Here is a 21,428-nt window from a genome sequence, read left to right as displayed (position 1 = left end):
ATAACTCTTCGCATTTCCTTCTGGGGACAAATTCATAGATTTGTTAACATTATGACGTGTATAACAGTGCTTTCCAGTTATTAACTGCATACTGTACTGTTATTTAATTACAGGAATTTAGAAAATTTCAGGAAGTGCAGATATTATATTCCAATAAATGTGGTTTAAGTTCTATCTAAGTAGCCTGATTACTTACATGACAGAAAGTAATCAGAAAATGTATTATTGTTATTATTGGCCATTTATGAAAGAGTTAGTGTGTGCAGAGTCAGAATTTTGGCTTACTCGGCATCCCTTAGTGTCCGCCTCCCAGCTGGTAAACTTTAAAGGGAATCAGTCACCACTTTTATGAGATCATAACTAAGAGCAACATAATCTAGTGACAAATCCCCTTTAATTATTTCAATTTGTTTTAATGGATAGTCACATAAGGAAAAACCACAACCAAAACTGGAACATATCTCTGGTGTGGTACCAGCTAGAGATATGGACTTTGAATTGTTTGTATCTTCAGTACATGCGAAGATATCACTGTTAGAAAATCGGGAAGTAGTGAATACAGCTGAAAGAGTAAAAGCAGTTTTTACCAGCGATTATTCCTGACTCGATTTCTAACACGGATATCTCCTGTATATCTAGGACTAATGCTGTCATTTTAGTCTTGTATGAAAGCCTGGAATGCCTGGAATGCCAGTCTCCATTCAGGAGATATCAGCAGCTAAAGGAGCCCTCCTCCCTTCCCGAGCTCAGCTCTGGCAGAACAGTTAGGTGGTTAATAAATTAGCCGCATTTTACATTACTAAGGCTGGCGTGTGAAGCGCTAGTCTTTATTAAATGCTTACCAGTTTGTTAAATTGTGGAACTATTTCTGAAAAATGTTCCACAATGTAAAATTGTGAAGACTTTGAAAATCCCACCATCTACAGTACATAATGCCATCAAACGATTTGAAGAATCTGGAGAAATCTATGTTTGAAAGGCACAAGACTGATGCTCATGATCTAAGGGCCCTCAGGTGGCACCGCTTTAAAAAGAAGCACGATTCTGTATTGGAAATCACTGCATGGGCTCAGAAACCCTTCCATTAATCATTTCTGTGAACACAGTTTGCTGCAAAATCCACAAATGCAAGTTCAAGCTGTATCATGCAAAGAAGAAGCCATAGCCCATTTAAAATGGACTGAAGCAAAATGGAAAACGGTTCTGTGGTCCAAATATCCTGCGTTGTAGCATCAACATACTGTACTCTCCCGGGTGACTTGTGCCTTAAATGTATCAAAGGCACAGAAGAGAGCATAAAACACTTAACAGAAATGGTAAAATGACAAGTTTATTAAAATGAAAATAGATGGGTTTAATTTAGTACATAAGAGTTTACAGTCCTGTGTGCATAATGCAATAGAAGATGAACCAGGCACATGGATTTACAATCAGATGGCTTGGGTTTGTAGAGTAATCGTTGATTTCTAAAGCCTAGAGGCTAATTTTTATGAAAATGAAATAAGTCTCTTTTTAAAGTCTGTAATAGAAAATGTCTAGATGTGTTATCATGAGACCTTATCTCCAAGTCACAGAACAGAAAAATCCTTTACCTCTGGAAAGGTATTACATGGCTGAGCGTTCTGATCCATAGTACCCCGTTAAATCCTCCGGAGCTTTTTACTTTTCTGTTACATTAGAATTCATCTCTTGTCTAACTTAAACATTCCTTCTGCTTATCCACAGGCATAGACCGCGTGATGAAGGGGGAAATAGAACCAAAAAACACAGCAGCATTTCAGTTATTATTCTGCACAGTCTTAGATTTTCAATGCACTTCCTGCACAAGGTCTTCACATTGTAGAATGCTATACAGGAGATTACTGAACCAACATTCAGTCGGAGTCTCCATCATCATCACTCTGAGCTGTTCCTTCCACCTATTGAAAAAAGGTACAGAATTAGAAAATAGCAAAGTAGACAGTAGAACGACCTGATATGTTTTAAGTAAATGCATTGTGCTGGTCCTTGTATGGCTACTTTCACACTAGCGTTCGGAGCGGATCCGTCTGATGTTTCATCAGACGGATCCGCTCCGATAATGCAGACGTTTGCATCCGTTCAGAACGGATCCGTCTGCATTATAACTTAGAAAAATTTCTAAGTGTGAAAGTAGCCTGAGCGGATCCGTTCAGACTTTACATTGAAAGTCAATGGGGAACGGATCCGCTTGAAGATTGAGCCATATAGTGTCATCTTCAAGCGGACGGATCCGCTCGCCTCCGCACGGCCAGGCGGACACCCGAACGCTGCAAGCAGCGTTCAGGTGTCCGCTCACTGAGCGGAGCGGAGGCTGAACGCTGGCAGACGGATGCATTCTCAGTGGATCCGCCTCCACTGAGAATACATTAGGGCCAGATGGATGCGTTCGGGGCCCGAACGCTAGTGTGAAAGTAGCCTTATTCATCCGGGAAATGTATGAAAAAACCCAACTGGTCACTGCTCTTCCCTCTTGTCATAGGGTACATCCCTAGACCGTCTGAAAACACTGAATGGACAAACTGTGTGGTGAAGCGTCCCTAAACTGCAAGGTGACTGTACCATTTTATATGGAGTTCAGGAGTTGGAAACAACTGGTGTAGACCATTTTAACCTAAGCAGACCAACTATAGGATTACAAAATCCCAACACAGCAGCAGAATTGACTGGAACCAACATGTTGAAAAGGTTGTCTGACTTAAAGGGAGTCTGTCACCTCCATGTGGCCATATACAGTGCTTACATGTCTCTGTAGCACACCTATACAGGATTGTAATGGTACCTTTGTTCTTTTCTTTAGACTTGCACCAGTAGGAAAAATGAAGTTTAATTCATATGCAAATGAGCACTCGCAAGTGCCCAGGGGCAGCGTTCAGTGTGCAGGTGCCCAGGCTGCTCTGCCTTCTTTTCACTTTACTCCTCCCTAGTCTCTGCTTTTGCCCGCCCTCCAAGTCTCTTGCCTCATCGATAGGTCCGGCAAAGGCAGAGACTGGGGAGGAGTAAAGTAAAAAGAAGGCAGAGCAGCCTGGGCACCTACACACTGAACACCGCCCCTGGGCACTTGCGAGTGCTCATTTGCATTTGAATTAAACTTTGTTTTTCCTACTGGTGCAAGTCTAAAGAAAGAACAAAGGTACCGTTACAATCCTGTATAGGTGTGCTACAGCGCCATGTAAGCGCTGTATATGGCCATATGGAGGTGACAGACTCCCTTTAAGTAAAAATTACTGAGTGCCGGGGGGGAAAAAAAACACATACACACTGGCCTTACTAAAGTCCCTCGTTCTGGTGAGTGAGGCTCCTATCCTCATTGCTTCTGGTCTCCAGCAGACCAGAAGTGATTACTAGGAGCTCAGAGGACAGAAGCCTCAGAGGTGGAACGGAGGGGAGAGTGTCTTTCTTTTCAACAGTTTGCCTGCTCTCACTAGTTTTTCTTGAGAGGTCAGACATCCTCTTTAAAGAAGCACTCTAACAATAAAAAAAAAATTATTCTCTGGCCATTAGAAAGGTACATGATGTAAACTGTAGTGAAGGTAATCTTGTTACCAGTGACTATATTTGTGAGTTATAACCTCCCTTCTGATCCTCAACTGTGTCATGTGAGCAAGACTAACTAGCCAAACACAGCATCTTATGTGTGGACAGGAAGCCAGTTTTTCTATGTATTCGTATGGGAGCCTCAATGTCAGTCACATAGGAATAAATATTGAACTAACTGACGTCCTGTCCTGTGTCAGATTGTTGGTCACATGACACAGCTCAGGATCAGTAGGGAGGTTATAACTCACAAATAGAGTCACCGGTAAGAAGATTACCTACACATTCACTACACTATACATTACATCATGTACCTTTCTAGCAGGTCAGAGAATAAAAATTTTGGTGGGTGTGTTTCTTTAAGATCTCATGCACACATACATATCAGGGGCGTGATAGGGTAGCCATAAAGTCCACAAGACTTCTACTGTACCTACATATGCACATTGAATGTTCAAATGAAAGACATGTCCCTATGGGCTTAAACAGAAAGCAGGATTTTAATTTAGATTACTCATTAATATTATGTTCCCCAATTGTTTTTTCATGGAAATGTCTCCCATCTGCACACAGGATATTTGAAGCTCAGCCAAAGTGAACATTGGGATCTTGGTCACCTCTTTTACCAAGGCCCTTTTCGCCAATCACGGCCAGCTCTAGGAGGATTCCTGGTTGTTCCAAACGTCTTCTTTTTAAGAATTATGGAGGCCTTGTGCTCTTGGAACTTTCAGCGGTGAAACCTTATATAGACAGGGGTGTGTCTTTCCAAATCATGCACAGGTGGACTCCAATCAACGTGCAGGAACATCTTAAGGATGATCAAGAGAAATGGGAGGCACCCAGAGCTAAATTTCAAGTGTCATAGCAAAGGGTCTGAATAATTATGTCCATGCAAAATTTAAAGGGGTTATCCAAGACTATTAAATGTCCCCCATATGCCTGGGCCACTCACAATGAATATACTTACCTGGCTCCCCGCACCGCTGCTGCTCCTCAAACGCAGATGAAAACATCCGGTGTCAGAGGTGAGTAGCCAATGGCAGACGGGGACGAGCCTCCCTAGCATCGCAGGTGACACTAGGGAGGCTCGTCCCCGTCTGCCAGGGAGAATCTGCAGCAGCGGTGTAGGGACCAGGAGCAGCGCGGGGAGCCAGGTAAGTACATTCATTGTGAGGGGGCCCGGTCATGGGGGACATTTAATAGTCTTGAATAATACCTTTAATTTTTCCTTTTTAATAAATTTGCAGACATTTTTACTTTCTCATTATGAGGTATTGAATGCAGAATGATGGGGGAAAACTTGAATTTGTATTTTATTTTAGCACAAGGACGCAACATAACATGTGAAAAAGTGAAAGGGTCTGAAGACTTTCCGAATGCAATGTATGCATAACTGTTGATATATGTGTTTTACTCTGCGATTTGAAGACAAGCTGGGGTTAGGGAGAAGAGTCACCTGGACAGCTCCCACCTGGCTCAGTGTTATTGACAGGTATTTTAGTCTTTGACAACGGTCAATCTAGACAAGCTAGGTGGGAAGAAGCTTGCAAGGTCCCTGTCGCTCTTCTCCCCGTTCCTGGCTCCTTTTTAAAACATGCAGTTTTTTTAAGTAAAGCATAGCTATTTGTAATGAGGGAGCCTGCCAGGATTTCATGCTGCCTGACAAGTTCCCTTTAACATAATAAAAAAAATAAAGTAATGGTTTACCTTATGATTGACTACATTCTTCTCTTGAGAAGTTGCATCATAGTCATGAATGGATAAAGTGGCCAGCCAACTTGCCATGGACTTTTCTTCAATTTCTGTCTGAATAATTGTGGGATAGATGTGCTCTTTTTTAAAGGCCTCAATCTGTTCCACCTCTTCTGCCCAGTCCAAAGACTCATGAAGACCATCATTACCAAAACGCCTATTGTACTTCTCAAAGTGGACCCTCTCCAGTACAAGCCCCAGACCTGGAGCTTTGGGTATGTCAACTTTTTCCTCTCCCCAGCTCCGTTGCATTATAGATGGTGGAGCATATCCTTTCACCACAGCAATAACCAGTCCAATCATTTTTCGTATCTGGTGCATCATGAAACTCTGACCTTTCACTTTAATCACAGCCAGTTCTAAGCCTCCCTGCAGGAAAGGTGGCTCACAATGCATCTCCATGATATATCGCTTTGCACTGGGGTCCCTGGGTCCTTTCTGCGATGTGAAATTATGGAAATTGTGTGTGCCTTTGTAAAGAGCAAGCAGTTCATTGACTTTATCTAAGGTTTCTTGGCCAAGTCGGAAGCTTTCCTCCTGCAGATTGTGGTCTTTATGGGCAAAAGCAAAAGTGGGTAGGGTGTAGGAATAGGTACGAGCGTCGCAAGAGTTCTTGGAATTAAACCGTCCTGTAACTCGTTTCAATCCTTCAGTGAGAAAAAACAAAAACACAAAAAACACCCATTAAATTTGAGCAAATCTGAAATGTGCAATATCATTTCTTACATTGCACAGAATGATATTGAACCCCACACATTTACATTTAATCTCTGCAGCAATAAATATTGTTTTTCCCCCAATATATTATATAAAAGGACTGCTGAGAGGGACAACATTTAAAAAATGGTGGCTCAAAAGCTGGGATCAGGAGAGCGCTCCTGATATTACTTATGTGGAGGTAAAGGTATGGTCACATGCTGTGTAATTGAATTGCCCGGCCATGCAAGCAGTGGTGGCATTCAACTAACTCATTACAAACAATGTTTTCACTGTTCATTGTTAAACCCTTGACGACCGCCCAATGGCTAGATACGTCCTATCTGCACGGGGTATATAAACGGTCAGGCATCGCTTTAATCCCAACGCTGTGCATCGCTGGAGCAGGTCGGGCCCTGGCTGTCAGACACAGTCAGTGTCCTCCAGAGGTCTTTTATGTACCAAAAATAAATTAAAATCTAAGTTTAAAAAAATGCCATTGCTAACGGAAACAGTCATCATAGTCGGCCCATTCACTCAAACCTATACATACTATATATTAAAACTGACACAAAAATGTATTATTGCAATGGATTTCCTGTTTTGTGCTGATTTGTTATATATATATATATATATATATATATATATATATATATATATATATATTAGCACAAAACAGGAAATCCATTGCAATAATACATTTTTGTGTCAGTTTTAATATTGAAGAAATAAAAAGCTATAAAAAATAAATTACTTTTTAACAAGAATTAGCGATCTTCCCAAATATAAACCAAAAAAATGAAAAATAATCTCTAAAAAAAACATGCTAATAAAAAGTACTAAGCGTCAAGTAAACAAAAACATCACTAATTATTTTGGTAGTCAAACAAATACAAAAGTTAGGGTCACTAAACTACTACATGCACAAAATCACAAAACATTGTCTGGACATTCAGGCCCGGTCATGAAAGGGTTAATAGCCATGCAAAACTGTACAGCCATTGACTATGCTGGTTGCCCATACCCTAAGCATTGGTCCAGGCCTTCTTTCTCCCTGAAAATGATCCCGAGCAACAGAACAAAATGGAGCCCCGATACTAGGCTTTCCACACCATTGGAATATTACACAGAGCTTCCGTAATAGCTACACAATTCAGGCCGAACAGACAGACTGTGGGGCACCGAGGGCAGGGCCTCGAAGAAAACCAAAGGGTGACATCCCTGTGTCAGGCGCTGCACTAGGCATAACACATTAGATGCATTTTGATTGGAGTGTTCCTTTAAATCACACTAACACTTTACAACGTAAGAGAGACCTTACCTATTATTCGGATGTGGAAAGGCAAGTGACTGTTAATTTTTTCCATTATGTTGTCGATTAGCCACACCTTCAAAGACACAACTTGCCCAGCAGCAGACACTCCCTAAAATGAAATCATAGGTGATATAGACCTTAAGGCTACATGGATGATCCTGGGCGCGTCGTGTGACCAAGGATCGCGGTGTAACAGGGCAGCCATAGAAACGAATGGGATCGCTACACATTTGCTGCGACAGAGACCCCAGAATCACAAAAAATCCAGCAGGGTTGTGGCAAACATGTGAGTAGCACAGCAATCCTATTCATTTCTATGGCTGCCATGCTACACTGCGATCACCTTGTAGCCCTATAACAAGTGTGAGGTGGAGATGTCACACAGATTAAATTTACGTTTTTTTGCTTTGGCCATGTTAATAGTAATAAACATCCTAATTGATTTTCATCCAAATCGTTTTTTCATTTCTAGGAAAGCGATCACTTAAGACCAATGCAAAAATGGTAGGTGAGAACACTGAGGGGACATTTATCGAGACCAATGTTCTACACACTGGTCTAATCAGATAGAGGCGCAAACCTGTTAATAACTGTGGCACAGCTGTATGCGGACATAAACGCTGGTTTCCTAGCCCAAATGTGCCGGGGCAGCTTTGCCCTAGTCCTCCTTACCCATTTTTGTTTAAAGTAGCTAATGAGCCAAAACCCCCAAGCAGTCAGAAATTTTGCACAAGTGGACTTTTTGACAACAGTTTTCGGGCGTACAGGAATTGATAACAGTTTTTTTTTCAGACATTGGGAATTTCGGTTCCCTCTGCGGCACAACAAATAGGCGCTAAATGGGTGGTAAACATTATTACATTTGGCCACATCTGGCAAAGCACACACAGCTTTTGTAATATATTAGGTGTTAAAAATTCTTCCAACTAGGCTTAGATGCAACCATGTTATGACTGCTAGTCCGTGCAGAGAAGCATTATCCACTAAATGGGTATATCCGCTAAAATCTACACAAACGTACATGGGAAATCTAATGAAGCGTCAAGATGATCACAGTAGCTCAGGCTGGATGATAAATCTGGAGCAGGGTTAACTTTACATCAAGTCCTATTGTTTGCCTAACTTTGCATTAAAATTCTGAACCAAAATTTGGGCGCATGTTGCTACCTGTTAAAGGGGTTCTTCGAGAATGATTTAAAATGGCTGCCAGCAACCTGTCCTAGAATGTGAGCGAGACTGGTTGCCTCCACTTGCAGAGCTGCCCCCACTACATACTACATATTGGTGAGTGTTCCTGGCAGGCTGCTCAGCCATGATGGCATAACATAGGCAGGATCACATCCTTACCATCTGTTGTAGAGCAGTAGTGAGGCTGTGCCCCCTCACCCGCTAGGCAGGTCTGCAGTCCTCTTCACATTCTAGGACAAGTTGCCATTTTAATTCATTTGCGCAGAACCCTTTTAAGCCACTGCCGATTAGATAAAGTCACATGCTGTGTTGCACTTGAAAACGGATAAGGTGAGCTAGGCGCAGTGGATGATACTTTGTTACACACTTGCTTCATAAATAGGTCTAAAACTTGATGTAACAGTATATGCCAGAAAAGCACCACATTTTGGCACATTTTAGACAGGGTCTAGGCGGCATCACGTTAGGTAAACTCTCAGAATGGTTTGATGGCCAAAATGGATCCTGAGCTGTGAGCAAACAGGACGCATGGCGTGGTGCTGTAACATTACAGATCTAAGACCTACCTTATCTGTGCGTGCACATCGCTGGAAGGACATCTTTTTCATGTCGTCGGCGTGATTCTCGGGAATACAGCCTGACAGGACAAGGGCCTGCACAAGTTCGTCTTCAATCGTTTTATACTGGGATGAACCCACGTTCCTCTGCAGAACAAGAGAGCCAGCGGTGAGCACGGAATGGCATTACTGCATGGCAACTGTACTAGTGTTTGGCTCCTTAAACTTCAGCACAAGTCCAGGGCTCTTTTTCTGTGGATTCTGATAAAATAATATTCAGGCGAACATAATTGGCTAGACTAGTCAAAATCAGAAGATCCCCCAATGTTAAGCTTTGAAGGGGTTATCCCTCAAAAAAACATTGGTGATAAATGGGTGACCCCCTCATTTCTCCTCACCATGGTCATGGAGTTTCAATGAAGTGGTAATTACATATGTGAACTGCTGCTCCATTCAAGGTCTCGCCATAAACACCTGACATCAATCTCTCTGTTCTCCTTTGAGACCAGCAGGGTCCAGAGTAGATTTGGTTCTGCAGCGCTCTCAGCGAGACCTCTTTCACATTAGCGATTTTTCCGCAGGGTGCAATGCATTTTTCACGCATCATTTCCGCGTTCAGGAAAAATCGCAACATGTTCTATATTCTGCGTTTTTCACTCAGCTCTGGTTCCCTCAAAGTAAATGGGACTTTCGGGAAAAATGGACTTCATCTGGATGCAATGCATTTTTCACTAATGGTAAGTTGTAGATTGTTATTCTTCAGTTTTTTTTCACGTGCGTGAAAAACGCATTGGAAACGGATTGCACTGAACACTAAACGCAATCACAGACAAAACTGACTGACCTTGCATGCAAAACCCATCAGTTTTTTTCTGAACAGACCCTGAGAGAATCCATAACGCTCGTGTGAAAGAGGCCTTATTGTCTATGGGGAGTTATAGAACAGCTGAGCTACACCAGGTCTATCATTGGGATGCTCCTTTAGGACTTCTTTACATACAGAGGACCCCTTTAATATATACCTGCATTCCATGGTACCCTTTTCCAGAATAAGCCATGAGCAGCACCACTTTCCTCTTTGGATGCTTCTTGTTCTGCTCTTCATGGTCCACTTTAAACCTCTTTGCGTCATGTCCGTTTTCCTCCAAAGCCTCAGATTCCTCTTGGAAACGAGAGGATTTCCTGGTTTCTCCCCCACCGCTTGCTCGCTGTTTTGGCTCCTCAGTTATCAGGTCAGCCATGAAGAGGTTAGATGGGCTCTTGTAACAGGCAAAATGCACTAGAGCTACGTTAGGAACCCTTACTGCAAGACACACATAATCATAACAATAGCAATAATCAGCAGAGAGGATGCTCGTTGGAGCCACAACGCTGTGAAGGGCATGTCTGGGTTTTTTCACAGTGGTTGATTTTTTTTCATTTATTTTTTTGTGGCTGCGTGAAAGATTTATTTTTTTGTTACCAAATTTTTATCGTTATAATTTTTTTCTATGTAACGGATCAGTGACAAATGGACCAGACATAGATGGCATCCTTGTGCTGTCCACGGCTTCCATCAGGGTGTGATCTGTCTGCAAGATAGACCAAGGTAGTGCACGGTACCACTCTTTTCCTGCGGACCAGTAGTTTGTGGAAAAATACAGATCTCGGAATACACATACAAAATTCAATAGATCCAGAAGAACAGCGGTGTCATTGAAGGTATTGACCGACTGTTTCATACTGATGACCTATGCTCAGGATGTGATTGTTGGGGTTTGATTCCCGACACTCCCATTGATCAGCTCTTTGAAGAGGCTGTGGCACTTCGTGGACATTACATTCATCGGTCACATAGCCCTAGGTACAGCTCAAGAGAATGGGGCTGGGCTGCAATATTATACACATACGCTGTTCAATGGATTGCACTGTGCTTGATAAGCTGCCAGGTGGTCACAGCACATACTGGAGCGGCACAAACCATGGGGTGCCAGGAGTCAGATCCCAACGATGGGGAGGATAGGTCATCAGTATTAAACTCCCCTTTAACAGGCTTTACATCAGCCTATGGGCCCAATGATTGGGAACATACAATGCTCATACGCCTTTTACATGTCACTAAACTTATCGGAAGCACATCGCCCCGTGTAAAAAGGATGTATGTTGCCAACAGATGAAGACTGAAAGGGGGGGGGGCATGAACGATCATAATAAAGATCATTCATTCCCACACTAAAAGATAATTGCACGCACGGATCGACATACTGTTACCAGCAATCGGATTCAGGGCTCATTACTGGGCAGGATATTAAAGGACCCTGCTACGATAATATTGCAATTTCCCTACATAGGGATTAATAAAGTCATATCCAGTGCCCAGAAAACCCCAGGAGGCTGGTACACAGCAAAAAATGCCATAGACCACAATCAGCCGCACCACCAACTGGGACTTCTAACACTCAGCAATTTGGGGGATTTCATTGCATTGGTTCTTGACCGTTCAGTAGGGGTTAAATACCATAATAACACTTATTTGGTCGTTATTCATCAGTCATTAGATATCGATATTGGGTAAGATGTACAGTGGGTATATGTTTGCCTATTTGGCAAAACTGCCATTAGTGATTCACACAATCACAGGTTTAGTATTATTAAAGGGGTTCTCCAGGGCTAGAAAACAAAGGCTGCTTTCTTCCAATACAGCACTACACTTATCCACAGGTTGTGTCCGGTATTACAGCTCAGCTGCAGTACCAGGCACAACCCACAGACGGGTGCGGGGCTGTTTATGGAATAAATCCTGGAGAACCCCTTTAATGCAATGCCTTACAACTACAGCGAAGTAAAGGCTAGAAACACCCGAAGGATGAGCCATAAACATGGGGGCAGGTGGGTATTTACTAAACTTGTACTCTAGATTGGTAGTTTACAAATGTCACAAGTCACTCATTTTTCTGCAAATGGCACAGTGTTGCAACTTATGTTCCTTGCTGCTTTCGCCACATTTACAATAAAACGGACGTCAATTTTTAACACCATGTACTATAGCTCCAAACTGGATTTCAGTTTTAGGTGCTCAGACAGCGGAAATCACGACAAATTTATTAAGAGGCCCCCCCGTGCCTGTTCAACTTAATGGCTAGGGACGAGCAAACTTCTGTGTTTTCAAGTTCGGCGTACAAGGTTCGTGTTACCTAAGAATTCCATTATGGATTCCGCTAACACGGAGCATAAAAGTTCTAGTCCGTGGTAGCAGAACCCATAACAGAATGCTTAGATAACCCGAACCCTGTACGCCAAAGCTCACTCAACACTCCTTATGGCATCTTACTGTGGCAGACCATTTCCCCAGACTGGCGCATGAAACACAAGGCTTTAGTACATGGGCCTCAAAGTGTAAGGATTAGGGCTCATGCACACAAACGTATTTTCTTTCCGTGTCCGTTCTGCTTTGTTTGTGGACCACATGCGGAACCATTCATTTCAATGGGTCCGCAAAAAAAAAAAAAGGAAGTTACTTTGTGTGCATTTCCGTTTCCGTATGTCCGTATTTCCGTTCCACAAAAAAATAAATAATAGAACATGTCCTATTATTGTCCACATTACAGACAAGGACAGGACTGTTCTATTATGGGGCCAGCTGTTGATGCACATGGACGTCATCTGTATTTTATGCGTACCACAAAATACAAACGGTCGTATGCGTGAGCCCTTAGGCTGAAACCAGTGATAGGAACTATTTGCTTGACGGATCCTGAGATTAAAAAGATGTTTTTCGAAATGACCAAATGCTCCACAATATAAAAAAAAACCACCATATGGGGCCGCCACCATATTTTATTGTCCAGTCTAAGGAGATTTTCTCCATGAACACTTGACCTCACAGCAATGAAGGCTCGGGAATTGGGAGCATTTGCCACCTATTGTAAGGGGTCACAGAGAGTCTACCAGATCAGATAGATCCCTGCCTCACCCAAGATAAGCGGTGCCGGAGATGTCTGACAGCTGCTTATCTCCAGTATTGTCAAATTGGGAGCTTGTGAGTGAGAGCAACCAGCCAACTAGCAATAGATGGGTATGTGAACAAGGGGTCCAGAAGTAACAGACCCCCCCTCCTCTACTGAACATGACCTAGATGCGATTGCTGTAGGTCACTTTACACACATTGCGACTGTTCCTAGTGTCACGATCTGTAGGCTCAGAGCAGGTAGCACAGAAAGCTGGACTAAAGCCCCTCATTCCTTCAGCAGGCGCCCTCCTCACCACTACTATATACTGCCCGCCGCTGTGATATGCCTTCCAGAACATCAGCTCTAACCTGCGGACGATGCGAGCACCCGACCCTTCCAGCTGGTGCTCTGTATCCGGATCCAACACGTGGAGAACACTGCTGGTCTCCAGCAGCCCTGAGCGCTACAGCTGCCGCCGAGGGTCAAACTCAGGCGGCGCGATATCAGCGAAGAGACTTCAACAATAGCATCCAGGAACTGCTCGTCACAACGTAAGAGCTCCCCCTGCTGGCACGTCTGCCGATCACACCTCGCATCCAAACCTATAGTTAGACCTTGTGGATGCTGGAAGAGGGACGCTTATGGTCCATTATGGTCCTGCATATGTATACACTTCAATAGAACATAATAGCGCAAAATGTATCTGAATCTAGAAATTTCTAAAATCAAAATTGCATCAAATAATAAGCTCTAATATATAGGTAGGAACTGCCAAACACTTTCTGCATCAGTATTGTAAATGTATTAATGCAAATCTATACCTGATATGAAAAAGAGGGACAGAGGGACTTGGGTAAAAAAAAAAGAAAAAAGACTATCCCTCGAAAGAGAGACACTTGGGAGGTCTGTGTATAGTTCACACGGTACTTGCCATATTCTTGCCATTTTGGGCTTTTCTTTTGACCAAGTGAGGTTATGGCTACACGGCGACGCTGTGTGGGATTTCCTGCGATGGGCACAATGATCCCATTCATTTCTATAGGATCACCACTACTCAGCGAACCTGTGAGCAACGGCTGTCGCCGTGTAGCCATACTCTAGGCTATGCTCACACGTTTAGCCAATTTTTGGAAGTTGTTCCCCATGAGCCAAAGTTCAATTTTAGAGCAAGCCTTAGGATTTGACAAGGGAATATACCCAAGCCAGATATCCATACCTCTTTTCATATTTGTTTCCCATGAAGCAGTCAGTAAGTCTCCATATCATGAAGTACTTCCACATACCTCCCAAATTGCAAAGACGGACAATATGTGCGGTGCGCATTGCGGCAGTTTTTTTCATACTAGGCCACGCCTCTAACTGATTCTGCAGCAGCTGGGGATGGGTTATTGTTCCGCAGGAGGGATATCCGTTTGTCCTGGGGAAGGGTGATTCTGGTTCTTGTGGTGTTGGAATCCATACTGAGAAAGGAGATTCACCTGCTCGGACAGAGGGATGATTTATAGAAGTTGGCCAGCCATTGCAAAACCAAAGGAGAGACAACGCGCAGGGTCAAAACCAGGAGATAGCATCAGAGTTGAAGTCATTAGACAGAGGGGAGGTCACAAACAGGCAGCAGGTCAGAGATCCAGAAAGCATACAACAAAGCTTGTGAGGCTGGAAGACCAATCACGGGCAAATGTGGCCAACAGTTGCTTATTTAAAGGGCTTCTGTCACCCCACAAAAGTCTTTTTTTTTTTTTTGGGATAGTTACATTCCTTATAGCGCGATATAGGAGAATATAATCTTGTCACTTACTTTCATGCGGCCGTTTCTTTAGAAAACGAAGTTTTATAATATGTAAATGAGGGCTCTACCAGCAAGTAGGGCGTCTACTTGCTGGTAGCCGCAGCAGAAAACCGCCCCCTCGCCGTGTTGATTGACAGGGCCAGCCGTGATCTCCTCCTCCGGCTGGCCCTGTCAGTATTTCAAAAATCTCGCGCCTCTGTTCATTCGGCGCAGGCGCTCTGAGATGAGGAGGCTCGTCCCCTCAGAACTCCCTCAGTGCACCTGCGCCGATGACATCACCGAAAGAGAAGACGTCATCGGCGCAGGCGCACTGAGGGAGTTCTGAGGAGACGAGCCTCCTCATCTCAGAGCGCCTGCGCCGAATGAACAGAGGCGCGCGATTTTTGAAATACTGACAGGGCCGGCCGGAGGAGGAGATCACGGCTGGCCCTGTCAATCAACACGGCGAGGGGGCGGTTTTCTGCTGCGGCTACCAGCAAGTAGACGCCCTACTTGCTGGTAGAGACCGGATTTACATATTATAAAACTTCGTTTTCTAAAGAAACGGCCGCATGAAAGTAAGTGACAAGATTATATTCTCCTATATCGCGCTATAATTCACAGTATAAGAAGATATATATAATGTAGGAATAAAAAACTGTATGTCACTGAATAGTTATCCTACTAAAACTTAACTTTTAGTTATTAACATTTAAAATAAGTCCCACAAAGGTATATAGATGACTGCATATGTGAGATACACGGGCTTATGCACATAAAGGCACTGGGTAGACAAACAGGAATAGAGAGCACGATTTGGACTAGATAGTCCCCACTCACGGTTTGATGGTTTTTCTGTTATGGAGATAGATCGTACCACAGCAGGATGTACGTGTTTGGGGTAGAAAGGTCCACAGGAACGGTATGGATGGGTGTTCGCTGCAGATATCACAAAAAAGATGTTGTAGTCAACGGCTCTTCTAATACAGGACGGATGGGTAACTGGGAAGATAGTATCCCTAGCCGACTAGTGAGGCCCTGCCTACAAGCGGAGAGGTCTCCCGCCTAGATGCGGGAGAATCACCCCCAAGGGAGCGACCCCACTTATCGACGGCTATCCCTATTGTCCTGTCCCTAAAAGTGATTTCTCCCAGTGTCAGTGCAGCCAAAAAGAGTAATAGGATGGAGTAATCCCAACACGTTTCCTCCGATGATAGTGGATGTGTATCACCGGATTCTTCAGGGGATATCAAAAATAAAGATAGAAATAGATCATTGGCACGATAGCCGTCAGCCCAATAGCTCTTTGTCGATAATATCCAACTGGGTAATGCAGTCCAGAGTGATATCTGCGACTGCCACCTTTATATACCAAACCCAATTAACATAATAGATTAACATAGGTACCTCATGATCTGTGATGTGCGGCGTGCGTTCCACCGTCGTCCATGCCGGAACCGGAAGTGCGTCATTAGTGTGGGCGCCGACCGCTAGCATTGGCTGCTGGTGGAACGCAAGCCAAAACCGGAAGTGCGTCATCGGTTTAGACGCCGACCGCTATCATTGGCTGCTGGTGGAACGCAAGCCGAAGGTGGAACGCATGAGGGACCGGAAGTAGACAGACTGTGCCGGAAAATGTTATTAGTGAACATTGGAACGCATGTTAATGCGTTCCACAGCGATCCGATCGATGGGAAATACCAAACAGTGTACAGTTTTGGATGTTACAGCATATAATGAAGAGTAAATGCTGCCACTAGATACTGAGGCATCGCTGATATATTTCATAGACATAATTTGAAGTTATGGCACAGAGGTGAAAAATCTATAATTGGTCTATCATAGTGGCATATACAAGGAGGGTTTTAATGGTTGGAATAGTAGTATGGGACGGCAAATGGATACATAAAGGAGGACCTGCTATTGTATGTGTTATAACTAATGATTATGTCCTACCACCTAATACTAGTACCATTTGTATATAGATAATGAAATAAAGACCTATTTCGGTCTGATATTATCATTTGTTTGGTCCGAATTAAGTATTATATAATCATGATCACTTGAATAGGATATCACAGGTTTTCAAAAAGATACATATATATGTCCAACAAGGTACAGTAAAAATAACAAAGAATCACAAAAGATGATAGCAGCGGATGATAATAATCATCCAGGGGGGAAGGTAATAGTTTAGTTGGATTAGGTAGTATGTCATTATTAAAAACCAGATGAAGACAAACTACCGTATATTCAAATTACATTTAGATGAAACAACCAAAAGACAGAATTTCATTCAGCCCAAGTGGGCTCACCGTTTTTAATCGGTAGGTCCATTCGGACTCTTTTTGTAAAATTCTCTTATTGAGGTAGCCTCCTCTTGGCGATGGGCGAATTACCTCAACAACACAGAATTTTAGACACTTGGGATTGCCATCATGGAGGTCATGGATATGTCTAGAGAGGGTGGTATCTCTCTTATGTTTGATGTCTCCTAGATGGTCTCCAATTCTTCTTCTAAATTCCCGCTTAGTCTTACCGACATACTGAAGCTGACACAAACATGTACAGAGGTATACCACCCCACTAGTCTTGCAGTTTGCAAAATCCCGAATATTATATGTTTTATTGGTGGTGTTGCTGGTGAAGTTTTTGGTTTGATGTATATAAGGACAAGCTATGCAGGAGCCGCACTTGAAGGTCCCCAAGGGTTTTCTATCTAACCAGGTGCCGGGTTTTTTGACTGCTGTATAATGACTGTGAACAAATCTGTCACCTAGTGATCTACCCCTTCTATACGTTATGGCAGGTTTAGCTGGAAGTATATCACGTATATCTGGGTCCAATAGAAGCATATCCCAGTATTTTTGAAAGATATATCGGACTTCTCTGTTGCAGGTATCATAGGTGCCGATTATACGGAAGATGGAGTCCGTATCTGTCTTTTTGGGTTTGGGTGATAAAAGGTCCATTCTATTTTGATTCAAAGCCGACCTGAACGCCCTTTGTAAGGGATAGTCAGGATAACCACTTTGGTTAAACCTGGTCTTAAGGTCTTTTGCCTGACTGAAGAAATCCTTTTGTGTAGTGCAGTTTCTGCGAACTCGCAGATACTGTCCCTTTGGAATGCCGCATTTTAGGTTTTCTGGTTGATGGCCCTCCCACCTAAGCAGATTATTTGTTGCTGTTGGTTTTCTATAAGTTTTTGTGGTAATCGCGCCATTCCTCAGGGTGATGTATAAATCCAGGAAGGCAAGACCTTGATTATACACTTCCGATGTGAAGTGCATGCCTATTTGATTTTTATTCAGGTCGGCCAAGAAATCAGAGAATAGTCGTCTGGGGCCGCTCCAGAATATCAGAATGTCATCGATATAGCGGCCCCAGAAGACTATCCTCGACGTCCACGGACTCTCATCTGTAAATACCAAGGTATCCTCCCACCAGCCCAGGAACAAGTTAGCATAAGTGGGGGCACATGCGCTCCCCATTGCTGTGCCCCTGAGCTGGTGGAAGAACCTGGAGTCAAAAAGAAAGAAGTTATGTCTGAGAATAAAATCCATAAGTTGAAGAACAAAGTTACTATGTGCACTATATTGTGTACCGCGGCTCTTGAGGAAGTGATTAATGGCACACAGTCCCTTGTCGTGTGGAATGTTGCTGTACAAAGCCTCTACATCTATAGAGGCTATGAGAACATCATCGTCAAGTTGTATGCCATCTATCTTACCCAATAAATCCGAAGTATCTCTAATATATGAAGGGAGTGCTGTAACATAATTTCTAAGGACCTTATCGACATAAATACCGGCATTCTGGGTGAGGGAATTAATGCCTGCAACAATTGGGCGTCCTTTTAATGGGGTGAGTCCTTTATGGATCTTAGGGACAGTGTAAAATGTAGCAGTTTGGGGATGTGGCACGAGCATGAATTTGGCCTCATCATTAGATATTATTTTGTTCTGAAGAGCTTCAATAAGGATGATTTCCAGGTCCCTAGTGAAATTTTCTGTGGGATCAGCCTCAAGAATTTGATAACAATTTTTATCATTAAGAATGGTGTTACACATTTTTTTATATTCTTGATGATTCATGACCACTAGGTTTCCACCTTTATCAGATGGTTTTAAAATGATGTCATGATTTGATTGAATTTTCATCATGGCCTCTATTTCTTTTTTATCCAAATTGGAGCCATTTTTGGGCTGTTTATAATCTAATTTTTCTAGTTCTTTACTCACTATGGTCAAGAATAAATCTATAGAGCTGCTCTCCATTGGGGAGGGGGTTTAGTGCTTTTAGGTTTGAGGCTAGTGAAAGGGCCCTCTCCTATATCGCGCTATAAGGAATGTAACTATCCCAAAAAAAAAAAAGAAGACTTTTGTGGGGTGACAGAAGCCCTTTAAATATCCTGCCAACAGGAAGCACATTATGGCAGCGCCGAGCCTGATTGGCCCGTCGTCCCTGCCCCTGATAGGCCGATCAGCAAAACTGTCAGCGAGGCTGGTAATTGAGTGACGCCGGTGGTGTTGCTTTGGAGAGGCCGGACTCACTGCAGGAGTACAGATGGGCAAGTACATGAAAGGAGTCCAGACAATAGTCAACTGGATAATGGAAGGAGTAGTGGTATGCTTTGCAATACGGGCTATAAGGGTCTACTTTAGGGGAGACTGATCACTTGGAGACCAAATCTGCCTGGAAAGGATAAAGCAAGCCCTGGCCTTTTGGAGGGGCAAAATGTTGATCCAGGTGGTCCCATCACAATAGTAAGGTCTGAGTGCAGGGGAAAGTCTTGAGGACTGCAGAGACTTAGCTATCTACTTTGGAAGTGATCTTGGAGGATTGTTCTGGATCGACCTCAGTAGCTGTGGACAGCTGTACGAGGGGGAAGGTCATCTGTAGATTCGTACATGGTCACATAGGCAAAGTAACTGCGTACTACTTAGCTAGGGCTGGCAAGAATGGGGGTTGACAAAGGAGCTACCAGGAAAATATGGCAACGTCCTACCTAGCAGGAAGTCAGAGGCTTCAGAATGCTGAAAGTGACAGAGAATGCAGTCAATGTCCCAATCCTGATGTCCCCAACAGAGAAGATGATGAAAACCCTGAAAGAGAAGGAGAACAGGGGAGGGGAAATACTTATCCAGAATCTGGCGTATTGACCCTGCCTTTATCCTTTTTGTCGTCGTCGTCCCCCCCTCCCCCCCCTCAGAGTACCATCATGGCTGGAAGGTGCCAGGGGAGTTAGGTTGCCTGGTTCCACTTTGTTCTCTTGAGGAAGGATAGAATGGGGAGGAAGACTGATACCCCTTTTCCTGTCTGCATGGGATACAGGGAGGGGAGGTGAACCCTGTGTTCCAAAATCACAGAAATATAGTGGCCAATATGAGGGAACTGCTCAGACCGTGTGTTCCACCTAAAAAGAAAAGCAAATAAAAAATAAGAAAAGATCAGAAGTGCAATCCAAAACAGGGAGGTCTGCCTCCTACAGACACTGAGCTAAAACTGGTTATCTCTCTCCCAGTAGGAGGAGGTATAGGTAGCGGGAGGAACTTTTTGGCTTAGTGCCCTGCAGCAGCTATACCCATGGTCCTGTGTCCCCCAATGACATGAGCGAGAAATATAGGTTTGTTTTAAAATGTTCAGTGTAACTTGTCATTTATTCATTTAAACCTCTGGTCTTAAAAGTCCAGTGGGCAGTGATTGACAGCCTTCCCTGTATGAGTCTATACAGAGACAGCGGTCAATTCCTGAGTAGGACCACTCCATCTTCTCTGCTCCTACTGCTCCATAACATGCTGCCTTTAGACTGGACTGCATTTTCAACAGGTTCCTTTTAAATAGCATTTAACTTTAAATGTTTAAAGGAGTTGTGGCACAATGACAACTTTTCACCTATCCACAGGTTTGTGATAGGTGTCTGATCAGTGGAGGTTCCACTGCTGAGAACAGAAATCCCATCCCCTCCTTTGAATGGAGGGGCATTGAAGCATGCGCATTACTGCTCCTTTAAAACTATGGGACTATTGAAGATAGTCAAGTGCTATCTTTGGGATGTCCTATAGACTTTGAATAGGGTGTCATTGTGCATGTCCGATTGCTGCTGCATTAAAGCTAGGGACACTGGACCCCTGTTCCCTATGGTCAGTGGGGTCCCACCTCTAGGACTCACCCCTACAGTTAGAACGTGACCCTGAAGTAAAGGGAGAACAGCCGTACAAGTGTAGCCACCCTCCATTCACTGCTATGGGAGTTCTGAAAATAGCTAACTTGGCTAGTAGTCCCATAGCGGTGAATGGAGAAGCAATTGTGCGTGCACGGTTTGCTCTCTATTCACTGCTATGGGAATTCTGACGTTAGCCAAGTACGCTCACTCAGCTATTTTCATAAGTCCCATAGCATTGAATGGAGAGCACACCGCGCATGTACAGTGTGCTCTCCTTTGCCTTAGGGGCCCATTCTGGAGAGAGGTGAAGGTCCCAGAGGTGGAACCTGCACCTATCTGACATTTATGGCATATGTTGACATGGTATTGACGTCGGCTTGGTATGTTTTCTGGTTCTGTCTTTGTCTGCTGTGCCATTCTGTCACTACTAGTCATCTGTTATTTGTTTCCCTGTGTTCCCCTCCAAGATTCGGGCCCAGCACATATGTAGGAAGGGATTTCT

At 43.6% G+C, this 21,428-nt stretch overlaps 1 protein-coding gene across 1 annotated transcript; it reads right to left on the bottom strand.

Annotated features, from left to right (window-relative positions):
* Positions 1 to 1,312: 1,312 nt before the first annotated feature.
* Positions 1,313 to 13,474, bottom strand: PUS1 (pseudouridine synthase 1). The gene is made up of 6 exons (XM_040416262.1): positions 13,361 to 13,474; positions 10,086 to 10,366; positions 9,073 to 9,210; positions 7,325 to 7,427; positions 5,263 to 5,954; positions 1,313 to 1,919 (listed from the first exon to the last, which is right to left on the bottom strand). Exons 2-6 carry the CDS (start codon positions 10,302 to 10,304, stop codon positions 1,875 to 1,877), a joined length of 1,197 nt encoding a protein of 398 aa, XP_040272196.1. The 5' UTR covers positions 10,305 to 10,366; positions 13,361 to 13,474; the 3' UTR covers positions 1,313 to 1,874.
* Between the last annotated feature and the right edge of the window lie 7,954 nt (positions 13,475 to 21,428).

The sequence above is a fragment of the Bufo bufo genome, chromosome 2 (genome assembly GCF_905171765.1).
Source record: "Bufo bufo chromosome 2, aBufBuf1.1, whole genome shotgun sequence".
Taxonomy (NCBI): Eukaryota; Metazoa; Chordata; class Amphibia; order Anura; family Bufonidae; genus Bufo; species Bufo bufo.
Note: the sequence above shows the minus strand (reverse complement) of the source record. Positions and strands in the feature narration are given on the sequence as shown.

Coding starts and splice junctions, on each gene's coding strand:
- PUS1 (XM_040416262.1), bottom strand. CDS start 10,304: ATGGCTGACCTGATAACTGAGGAGCCAAAACAGCGAGCAAGCGGTGGG. Junction 7,428..9,072: donor GATGTGCACGCACAGATAAG/GTAGGTCTTAGA, acceptor ATTTCATTTTAG/GGAGTGTCTGCTGCTGGGCA. Junction 1,920..5,262: donor AGAATGTAGTCAATCATAAG/GTAAACCATTAC, acceptor TTTTTTCAATAG/GTGGAAGGAACAGCTCAGAG.